This window comes from Echinops telfairi, unplaced genomic scaffold, assembly GCF_000313985.2.
Source record: "Echinops telfairi isolate 266 unplaced genomic scaffold, ASM31398v2 ScPeMD7_7420;HRSCAF=8458, whole genome shotgun sequence".
Lineage (NCBI taxonomy): Eukaryota > Metazoa > Chordata > Mammalia > Afrosoricida > Tenrecidae > Echinops > Echinops telfairi.
The window spans coordinates 40,019,890-40,032,007 of record NW_022111320.1 but is presented as its reverse complement, the minus strand read 5'-3'; the positions used below and the strand labels follow the sequence as shown (position 1 = coordinate 40,032,007).

Below are 12,118 nucleotides of genomic sequence, written 5' to 3'. Positions count from 1 at the left end.
TGCCGGTCCTGTCCTGCAGGGCCTCCGGGCCAGTGGGATAGCCCCATGTTAAAAACAAGGCTTTGACCATGTTTACAACTGCGTTTTAAGGGGAACTGCTATCCGAGAGTTCAAGAAGAAAGGAAAGTGTTTTGATAAGCCATCGTACAGTACTTTTTGAGATGATTGAACTATGGTATGTTCTATCTGTAAGAGCTCCCAATGAAATGATTAAAAATTGTCTTAAAAACTGCTCATTAAAGTTGTTTTCGGATAGATCTTCATCTAAATGTGAAAGAAAATAGAATAAACCATCTCAGATAAAATACTAAAAAAGAGAATATCTTCATAAACTTGGAGGTGACAAAGTTTCCTAAGCACGGCACAAAAAGACCACACCACAAGGGAAAAGGCTGATACACTTGACAACATTACAATTAAGACCTTTTGTTTTTCAGAAGACAGCATTAGGAGTGTGCAAAAGCAAGCCGTGAAAGGGGAGGAAATATTTGCAAAGTAGATTCAGCGTATATAAAAAGATCATTTACAAGTCAATGTGAGAAAAAGCAGACAACTCAAACAAAGGACAAAACACACTTAGAAAGACACTTCAAAGATGGGTTTCCAAAACCCAAATAGACACTAAGCACATTTAACAGTGCTCAACATGATAGTCATCAGACACATGCATATTAAAACAACAATTAGAGACTACTTTATCCTGACGAGAATGTCTATTTAAAAACACGATGATGCCATGCGTTTCCGTGGCACTGGAATGTCTTATCCTCTCCTACCCTGGTACTAGCAGTGTCAGCTGATAGAGTTCTTGTCTCACCATTTACCAACTCTGAACCTAACTGTAATGTGACCCCTTGACTCAGGAGTGTGTCCCTGATGGAAACACAACTCGATGCATACACGAGTATGCATCAACGCAAACATATACACTGCTGTCTGTAGACACTTTATTGTCAAAGTCTCAAACTAGAAACACTGTAAATCCCTGTTAATAGGAGAGCAAGGGAATGGTGTAATAATTATTCAGTAGGATTCTCTTTAGCCATGAGAATGAGTGAACAACCACATCATGCAGCAGCCTGGATGAATCTTAAAACTTCATGCTGAGCAGAGAGGCCAGAAATGCTGTACAATTCTTGCTTACAGAAATTTCAAAACGAGAACATTTCTTGATTGCAGGATAATTCAGAGTTGCGGTTATCTCAGTGAACAGGGGCTAGTCACTGTGAAGGTGTCAGTAGGGATGTGAATGAGTACTTTTCTATATCTGGGCGGTGGTTCCACGGCTAGCTTCACTTCGAGATAGCTCCATTGGTTAAACACTTTTGTGTGTCATTTTCTGTCTCCAGTATTCATTTTGCTTTTAAAAAATACTGTAGATTAGTTGAAAATAATAGTGCAAGAGGTGGATAAGAAGTAGTGAGTTAATGCCCCATTTTTCATACCAATGAAAGGAGTCTCTAACAATGATGAGTCAAAGGAGAGAGGTAAATCAGCTTGTCTAAAATGTACTGACGAGCACCAGGAAACCTGAACGAGGTAATCTTCTTCAAATGCTGTTGGAGAGGAGGATGGGCTTATCAGACATCTTCTAGACGAGCCACTTACAGTTACGAAAAAGACAGAGTCAAACGGCAACAGTCAGTGCTTCCCTTGGGGAACCCAACCTTCAGCGACAGCCTCAACATGATTTTATTGGCCCCTATCGGGAAAGGCATTGCCAAACATAGACAGTTTTTAAGATGCCCTTCCATTGCAATTGAAGTCCATCATTGAGGAAATCTCTCTCTCTCTTTTTTCCTCTCCTCTGCCACTAAAACATCAATAAAATAAAAATGAAACCCAACCCACTGTCATCGAGTCAGTCCTAACTCCTGTTGTTGTAGACGTTGGTTGCTGTCACGTCAATGTGCAGCAGAACTGAAACACCATGCAGTCTGTACCGTTCGTACCACTCGTGCTTTGTTTGAGGACACTATTGCAGTATCGCATGGAGCGTCTTCCTCTTTTTTGATGACCCCTATGTGCTTTTCCGGGCACTGGTGTCTCCTGGTAACACGTCTAAAGTACAAGAGATGAAGTCTCGCTCTGCTCCCTTCTAAGGAGCATTCTAATGGTGCGTCCCTCCGAGACAGATTCGTTCGTTCTTCTGACAGTCCACAGCACTTTCATATTCTTCACAACACCCTCACGCAAATGTACAGTTTCTTCTGATCATCTTATTTTTTTTAGTCCAACTTGCACGTGTACAGGAGGTCCTTTAAGGCCTGGGTTAGGTCCGAATCTCCTCACTCCTCCAAATGATATCTTGCTCTTCCACAATTTACGGTGGTCTTGGGTCTAAGGCTTTCTCGATGCAATACATTGTTTGATCTCTTGCTTGCTACTTTTGTAAACATTGACTGTGGATCCAAGTAAATGAAAGTCTTGATAGCTTCAGTCTTCTATTTATCGTGCTCTATTAACTCTGTGTGTCTGTGGCAAGGGCTGAAAAGTTGCAGAGGAATGAGCTGGGGGGGAGGGCACTCTGGAATCCTTGTTGGTCTGTCACTCTGTGAGAGAAAGATGGAGGTGTCTTCTCCCATCAAGACTGGCAATCACCACTAGCGAGCATCACTGTGAGGCAGAATCTATTCGAGTCGTGGGTTGGGTTGGGTTTTGTCTCTTGGGGTCAGGACAAAACAGTCCCCTATAGACCCAGATGGCATCAAAAACTGTTTGCTAAAGAAAGTAGTAATTGGGTTGCATAGGGGCTTTGAAAAAATACATGGAAAATCCATTATCCTTTCATTCCATTTCTTCCATGAACTTTTTGAAGCTCCCCCTTACATGCTTTAGAGGAATAATGTTGCCCCAGGTCCAGCGAGGAAGGGAGAGGTGGAGGAAGAAATAGAGACCGAGAGAGACTGGGGAGTAGTGAAGGGAAAGAAGAGAGAGAGAAAGGAGAGCTGATAAGGAAGAGGCTGTGGAAAGGTACTCGATGGGAAGAGTTTTTTTCATCTGAGGTCTAATTATGTTCTCCCTCTGTCCCAATTGCTGAGGTCCTTCAGAGACCTGAGACCGAGGTGAGATTTTTAAAAAATATTTTATTGGGGGCTCGTACAATTCTCATCACAATCCATACACACATCCGTGTGTCAAGCACATATGCACATTTGTTGCCCTCATCATTCTCAAAACATTTGCCTCCCACTCTAGCCCCTAATATCAGTTGCTCATTTCCCCCTCCCCACTCCCCCCTCCCTCATGAACCCTTCAAAGTTCATAAATTATTATAGATTTGCCATAAGTTACCCTGTCCGATGTTTCCCTCCGCCCTCTTCTCTGCTGTCCATCCCCCAGGCAGGAGGCTATACGTAGATTCTTGTCATTCGTTTCCCCTTTCCACCCCACATTCCCTTCACTCTCCAGGCATCCCCCCTCTCACCACTGGTCCTGAAGGAGTCATCTGTCCTGGATTCCCTGTGTTTCCAGTTGCTATCTGTACCGATGTACATCCTCTGGTCCAGCCAGATTTGTAAGGTAGAATTGGGATCATGATAGTGGGGGGGTGGGGGGGTGGAACATTAAAGAACTAGAGGAAAGTTATATGTTTCATCGTTGCTACCCTGTACCCTGATTGGCTCGTCTCCTCCCCACAACCCCTCAGTAAGGGGTGTTCAGTTGCCCACCGTTGGGCTTTGAGTCTCCATTCTGCACTCACCCACCTTTACAATGATATGATTTTTTGGTTTTGGATGCTTGATACCTGATCCCTTCGACAGCTCGTGGTCACACATGCTGTTGTGCTTTTTCCATGTGGGCTTTGTTGTTTCTGAGCCAGTTGGCCACTTGTTTATCTTCAAGCCTTTAAGACCCCAGATGCTATATCTTTTGAGAACCTGGCACCGTCAGCTTTCTTTACCACCTTTTCTTATGCACATGTTTGTCTTCAGTGATCGTATCAGGAAAGTGGGCACCCACTGATCTGATTTTTAGTTCTTTGATGTCTGATAACTGGTCCCTTCTGCCACCTCGTGGTCAGTCAGGCTGGTGTGCTTCTTCCATGTGGGCTTTGATGCTTCTCAGCTGGATGGCCGCTTGTTTATCTTCAAACCTTTAAGACACCAGATGCTATATCTTTTGATAGCCAGGCACCATTAGCTCTCTTCACCACATTTGCTTATGCACACATTTATTTTCAGTGGTTGTGTCAGTAAAGCGGGCACCCACTGATATGATTTTCAGTTCTTTGATGTCTGATAACTGATCCCTTCCACACCTCGTGGTCAGATTTTACAGAACTTCATTTTCTTCAAAACTGCGACACACAGAAAAAGAGCCTCCCACACAGTCAGTAAGCCTAGCTTGAAACTTCAAGCATTTGATACCTCAAAATTGCTGGGAGTCAAAAGGAAGGTGAATGATATTTTCCAAACTGACCTGGATATGAAAGTTCTTGAGTCAAACTTTCGGGACAGATGGGATGATTGTCTTGACAGTAGCACACACACTCTGCCAGAGTGAACATTATAACCAGTGACAGAGGGGCCATAATAATTTTGGAAAATTAAAATCTCTGTGAGCTGGTGCTTAATTTTTCCACTGCAGGACTTAAATGAGAAGTCTTCTCTTATGCTGAAATGAGACCTGGAAATTATGGCGACTCAGACATAGGACAGTACTTCCCAACAGCACTTATGAATGCTACAATTAACCCAGTAATTCATTTTATTGATAATATACAATTAGGATGCTAAATGATCTGAACATATTACTTCTCTTACTTTAAGTGCTTTACACAGATTATAATGAAGCAAAGCAAAGTTAAAATCATACACATAATTAAGGAAAGCAGTGTTAAAATAAATGGAATAAAATTGTTCTCAATGCTCAGCTTAATCTCCCTGAAAGGACTATTACACACTTTTAAAGATGGTAGGGATTTTTAAAACATTCAGCCCATAAGTATATTAACGGAGCCTGAAATTGGTATTTAATTTCTTTGACTTGGAGCAGAATCGATTTTGGGGGGGCTTGTGTTTATCATAAACAGGTGTCTTCTCTTCCAAGTAAAATATTACAGCATCAGAAATGGTGTGCTTCAAAAATTATATAGAAAAATGAAACTTTATCTGGAATCTCCTCAGAACCATTCAACAATAAATTGTTTAGCATTATGCATTTTGTCTGCGCTATTTTTGACCTGTCAGGAGATGCTTCATTTCTTAGCACTTTGCAATAATATATATTTGCGCGGTAATATGCTTACAAATGTTACTATGGTTCTTAGTTGCTGATTTGATTTTCAACTCATAGATAATGGTCCCACAGGACAGAGTAAAGCATCCCTATAGAGTTTTCTAGGTTGTACTCTTTACAGGAGACCAGCATGTCTTTCTCCCCAGAGCCTTTTGGGTAAATTAGAACCACTACATTTTGGAGAGGTGCCAAGCACTTGGCCTTTGTGCCACCACGGCTCCTGGCTTGCATGTCTCGTGCACTTGTTGGATAGTCCTTGAATCTCTTTAATCAAGAAGTGATTTCCAACAAGAACAATTCTATAGGAATGGCTGCTGAAATACCTTAAACATGGGTCCTATACCCCAAATTGTATTCCAATCACAGGATGCTGAGCAGTATGAAAATTCATTACACATTTCACACTCTTGGGAAAACTTAATAGAACAATAAGCACTCCTTGTTTCCACATGTACTTGAATCACTTTAAAAACATATATCATCTCATACAATTGATGCATGTATGGATTGTGAAAAGAGTTGTATGAGCCCCTAATGATTTAAATTTTTTTAAATAAATAAAAATCTACTCTTAAAACAAAACAAAAACATATATCTTTAAATCTTGAAACAGTTCTATAGCAAGGCACTATTATGTTTGCCTAAAGTGTAAGAAAATCAAGTTCACATAAAGGAATTATGTAATTTTTAAAGTTTACATAATTAGGAAGCTGCAAATTCAGGGTTCAGTTTCAGACCTGTTTGATGCTGAAGCTCATATACTTTGGCAACATTATATTTCTCCCTGAAGTGTAGTCACTATTTCACACCTTATTCTAGTGACTTTTCTAAAATACTGAAGATCTTGTTATGAGAGGGATAACTTTATGAGATTCGTGGCCATATTTTTCATAGAGAAATGATGGTGTGCATGTGAGTGTGTAACCTGATGAAGATTAATCTCAGTGTCTGGTTCGATTATACATTGATGTTTGCTACTTTTTTATAAATATAAATTTTTTAAAAGTTTAAATTGAGATGATCTTGAAACACTCAGAAGGGTAGACATGATAGTATGCGGACACAGTCCTACTGATTCATTTTAGGAATAACAGACTTGTTATCAAAATTCCTTTGACTTTGAGGTTTTGGAGCAGGGATGTTTTGATAGATTCTAATAGATTAACTACTAAATATTTCATTTTCTTATTTGCTTTAATGAAAAACTACTGAAACAGATGAGTTATGCCAATTGTTGGGTTTCTTACCTCATTGCTAAGCCTGTCCGCTGAATGGGGATAGGGAAAAATCTGGGCATCACTTGAATTTCACCTGCCTATAAATATAAGTACACCTGACCTTCACTCTGCTCTCAGATTCCCAGCCCCAAATGGCTCGGAGACTTGTTTTCGATAGCTGCTAAATCTGCTTCTGTCATTCAAAATCTGCTAATGACTATTTAGTCCAAAATTCTATCATGCCTCTCTCTGATTTCAAAAGACATAATCATATCCCACAATAGTGAACTCCTCATAAAGGAAGTTCAACCTCACATTTTACTTACCTCCAGAAGAATGCAAATCATAGACTTGTATTCTGGGGACAACGTCTCTCTCATTACACTGCATGGTGGATTCGGGGAGTGTGAATTGTCTGGCTCACAGACCTCATCAAAAGAGGAATCATGAACGCAGCCCGCTGGCTCTCCTCAGGATAGAAACAGTGACTCAGCAGGATAACTGGTTTTTTAGTGTTGGTTTTGTTTCCTGTAAATTCATATGGCTCTTGAATCGTCAGTGTCTCAACCTTTCTTAAAAGACACTAAGAATCTAGTTTGGTGTGAGAATATATTTAAGCCATATTAATCTCAGTTTCAGACTACTTAGAGAATCCCAGATTTCTCATCGAATAACTTTGTTAATACTTTTATTAGGAGAATGAGATAACCTGAAATAGGTAATATAAGTGCATATTCCAAAACTACTTTAAGTGATGCTTTTTAGGGGAGGGTGATACTAATATTTCTATAAAGGATAATCAGTCATCGTATACTCTTTCATGTGTTTGTTACAATCATAAAAATAAGAAAATCACCTGTAACTCTTAACGCAACACAGATTTGAGTAAAAGGAAATATTAAAAATAATCATGAAAAACAGAACATAACAAAGAGCTCAAGTGTATCTCCAAGGGTCCTATTTTGCATATCACTAAGAATATTTTTGTTTGTTTATTTTGTTGGAGAGTTTTAATTATTTTGTTTTGTAATATTCGTTGCAATTCGCTCAATCTAATAAGACTTCCCACTTCCTGCTGGATTCCTTACATTTATTCATCCTTCTTTCTTGCCCCTTTCTGCCTTCTGAGCTTTGCTTGGGGCCAAATGCTATCTTTGGGTTTCCTATGATCCATTGTTGTGAGGAGTATATTCCTCAGAGTATCCTTGTTTACTTTATAGACCTCTATATTGTTGGGTGATTCCTTGAGATTAGGTTCAAGGCCAGGTTTGAAGGATTTCTGAGGACCACCGTCTTAGGAGTGCTACCAGTCTCTAGTCTTCTTTGTGATTTTTGGATTGTGCTCACCATTCTTTTCAGGGCCTTCCCTGGTCCCAATCAAAGCACTCTGTAATAGACGCTGGGCAGCATCTGGGTCTTCCAATCACTGGGTATTAGAGGCTGTGGTTTGTGTGGTCCATTAGCCCTTTGGACTAATTGTTTCCTTGGATCTTTGATCTAGGTAGGGAGAGATTAATAGTTGCACCATAGATGGCCACTTGCTAACTTGCATGACCCCAGTTGCAACTTACCACAAGAGGAGAGAGAACACTGTCTTTATGAAGGATGTTATGTTAGTTGATTTAGATGCCCCTGAGACCATGGCTTATTCTCTCGAGTGTTTGGTTAAAGCTAAGACGGTTTGATTTTGCTCCCTGTTTGTTCTACTACATGCATGGATATACTTGCAGCTGCAGTGCATACACAAATATACATATGAATACCCTCTGCCAGACTTGTATATGTTCATGGGTGTAGTCCTGTGAATCCATCTATACCTGCTCAGCTCATATGATGCTTCCCCTTCATCTAAGTTAATACTTATCTACTCTCCTGGGAGTGATGTTCCCTCCCCATCCATCCCTGGCAATCATCAAAAGATGTTTCTTTTGTGTGTAAACCTTTTCTTGATTTATTAATATGAATGGGCTCAGACAATATTTGTCCGTTTGTGGTTGACTTATCTCACTCAGCATAATGTCATTGAGCAATTTTAAGACCTTTTTTTACTCTGATGATGCCATCTGGAATCACAATAATTGCATTAGGGTACATTCTGTGAACAGAGTAGCGCAGCAAAATGCCCACACCGAAGTTGTGACATCGGCCTGCCCACAGAAGCATGTTCTGCTCTGATCCAGAACAGGTATTCTGCTCTGATCCAGAACAGGTAGACTGTACACTGAGAATAAGAGATGGGCTCCCTGTCTTACTCTTCTCCCTTTATGTGTTGCTCGCTAGCCTTGATGCACGCCTTGGTGTTTGGAAATGTGACTGCAATCATTCAGAGGATGTACTCCAGATGGTCCCTCTATCACACGAGGACCACCGAGCTGAAGGACTTCATCCGTGTCCATCATCTGCCCCAGCAGCTCAAACAGAGGATGCTGGAATACTTCCAGACCACCTGGTCAGTCAACAATGGAATAGATTCCAATGAGGTAATGTGCATTTCTCAGGCGGAGCTTTTCAGGCAGAGAAGATAGATTCTAAGTGAAAGGCAGAGTTCTTTAATGTAGGCCTCAGAAATAAGGGACACGCTGATCAATGTATTTTCCTCTTTACAATTATTTTTAATCTTCCAGGAAGTTCAGTCCAAATTTTTTTAAATTATTTTATTGGGGGCTCGTACAATTCTCATCACAATCCATCCATCCATCCATTGTGTCAAGCACATATGCACATTTGTTGCCCTCATCATTCTCAAAACATTTGCCTCCCACTCTAGCCCCTAATATCAGTTGCTCATTTTCTCCCTCCCTCCCCCCTCCCTCATAAACCCTTCATAGTTCATAAAGTATTATAGTTTTGTCATAAGTTACCCTGTCTGATGTTTCCCTCTGCCCTCTTCTCTGCTGTCCATCCCCCAGGGAGGAGGCAATACTTAAATTCTTGTAACAGGTTCCCCCTTTCTACCCCAACATTCCCTCCACCCTCCAGGCATCGCCCTCTCACCACTGGTCCTGAAGGAGTCATCTGTCCTGGATTCCCTGTGACCTGTTTTGGCCTTATGTTTTTCACAGTGCCTCTTTGAATGTACCAATTTCTGACACAAATGTGCTACATTAGTCTGTAAGGTGGACTTTTGTTTTACTTGAGTCATTTGAAGGAGGCAGTTCTTATGGGATGTTGGTTGGTCTAAATCTTTGAATTATGAACATCCAATTTATGAACAAATTGTATTTGCCCTTTAAAGCTATGTAAATTTGTCCTCATTTTGAAATGATTGAACTAAACCCGACCTGCAACAAACGACCACAGTCACCTTCACTTGCTGCAGGAGCAGCTTTTAAACAATTGAAAGGACTTACAACCTTTTCTTGCACTTAAGTAAGGCTAAGTAAGAATTGTGTGCACCTGCTCAGACTTACCTATACATTCCACTTAAAGTTACACTTCGGGACAAATCTCATTCATAACCCAAGGACTGCTAGTGTTTGAGTAAGTAAAGTAACATTTATCTTTAATATCAACAAAGTTCGCAAATAGATAAATATATATATTTTCTTTGTCCTGCAAGATCTTAGCTATGGACTTCATGAAATGTCCTAAATCACAACTTCAAAACTTAGCATATCAAGCAGCCACTCCACCAGCCAGCCCCGCAACCAACATTTATAGAAGAGACTATTGGGTTCTCCTTTCGTCATCCGATCACGGCTCCAGAGGAAACATCAGTGGCCCGAAATATCACAGCTTCTGTCCTGAGTAGCAGTGTATGAGAAACAAACCACGATGAGTTATATGTATTTTGATTCTAGAAGCTTTTATTTATTTTATTGATTTAGTCTGTTTCTTGAGTTTTATCACTACCTGATTATTGATGAGCACAGAGTTGCAAGAACTGAAAAATTTCTCTTCAGGATAATGTGTAGCAATGTTTGCTTCCTCTGCACATCAGTTGGCCAAACAATAGGAAAAGCATCCCTGATTTCTTCAAAAGTAAATCAGTTCGTCTCTACTGACCCCAACTTGCTTTTGTCCTTCATCTCGTTTGACAGCTCTTGAAAGATTTCCCAGATGAGCTGCGATCTGATATCACCATGCACCTGAACAAGGAGATCCTACAGTTGTCCCTCTTTGAGTGTGCCAGTCGGGGTTGCCTCAGGTCTCTGTCTCTTCACATCAAAACCTCCTTCTGTGCTCCGGGGGAGTACCTGCTGCGACAAGGAGATGCTTTGCAGGCCATCTACTTCGTGTGCTCTGGCTCTATGGAAGTTCTTAAAGACAGCATGGTGCTGGCTATTCTCGGTATGTCTAAGTTCAAAGGCGTTTCTGGATTTTTATTTATCTGGAGAAACAAGTTAAAGAGATAATATGGAAAAACAAAATCTGCTACTGAGAGTAGGGAAATTAGAGATAAATATGTGCGTTCAAAATGATTCATCATGCAGGATTATAAATCCAGAACTATTGAATGAAAATGATGACTTCATCAACTATTACTAATATTATTATCATTACCATCATGCCACTCACTGAATTTATACTGTGATAAGTATTATATCCGATATAGCATTTGATTCTTTTTATAAAAATCCAATAGTATAAATATTACCCTTATAATACAGCTGAAAGAATAGTACCTTAATTTTCCCCAAATCCCATAGTTTAAAAATGAACCCCTTTCTTACTGATTTTCAGGCTCAGATTAATAACGACAATGTATACTGTTTCATGGTGAAATACCTGATCACTTTTAAGAAGTAGCTTATGCATTTTTACAGAGCATCAGTTCAGACAAATTTATAAAAATTAAGTTTAATCTGTGATAGAAATAGAGGAAAATGACTATATTCCCAATAAGCTTTCATAGCAGTCATCAACCAATACTGCCAAGGTGACTATAAGCATACTTTTTACTTCCTCACATAAAACTCACAGGTAATTCAAGAAGATTGTGTACCATAAAGCTGACTCCAAATATCAGATCATAATTGCTATTAATTTAAATATAAAAAGAGGTGCCAAAAATGGCATTGTGATTCAAAATAGAAAAAAACTCCCATCCACAATTTTATATGTGATTCTTAAAAATCACTTCTATTCATTTATCTAGCTAATTAAACACCTAATATTTTAGTAAGACTTACTGAGACCCTACTAGTGATGCAATAAGAGTTCCAAACAGTGAGAAAGAAAGTAGCTAAAATCCTTTTCCCATGGTGTTCAAACTTAGAGATAGCAGATGGGCTCTCGGACCTACTGATAGCAGTGGAGAAATGAGGCAGAGGAATTCTGGACTCTTTGAAGGGGGACTCAACATGATGTGCTACAAGAAATTCTACTTCAATGTTTGCAATTTGTCTTAATGAAAAGGGACTAGTATAGCAAAGTTTGCTTATTTTAATTATCCCATATAATAACCTAATATTAATAAACAGCTTGACCATTTAAAAGCATTTTTCACATGTGCTGTCTCATTTAAACATTTATTCACACAAGTGACGGAAGACAAGGATTGTATTTTCTCTGCCGACTCAGACTAAGTGAGGTCAGGTAGGTATTTGACTCTGCTTCCAGGGCTCTCCCCCCATCTCAACAGTACCTACACCCTAGAGCAGTGGTTCTCAACCTTCCTACTGCCACGACCCTTTCATACAGTTACTCATGTTGTGCTG

General features: G+C 39.9%; 1 protein-coding gene across 1 annotated transcript in view; it reads left to right on the top strand.

Moving 5' to 3' along the window:
• KCNH8 (potassium voltage-gated channel subfamily H member 8) overlaps positions 1-12,118 on the top strand; it is a 420,233-nt gene that overhangs the window by 331,936 nt on the left and 76,179 nt on the right. The window contains exons 9-10 of the mRNA XM_004704022.2: positions 8,739-8,938; positions 10,499-10,748. Of these exons, the coding sequence (XP_004704079.1) occupies positions 8,739-8,938; positions 10,499-10,748 (450 nt within the window). The remainder of the gene's footprint in view (positions 1-8,738; positions 8,939-10,498; positions 10,749-12,118) is intronic.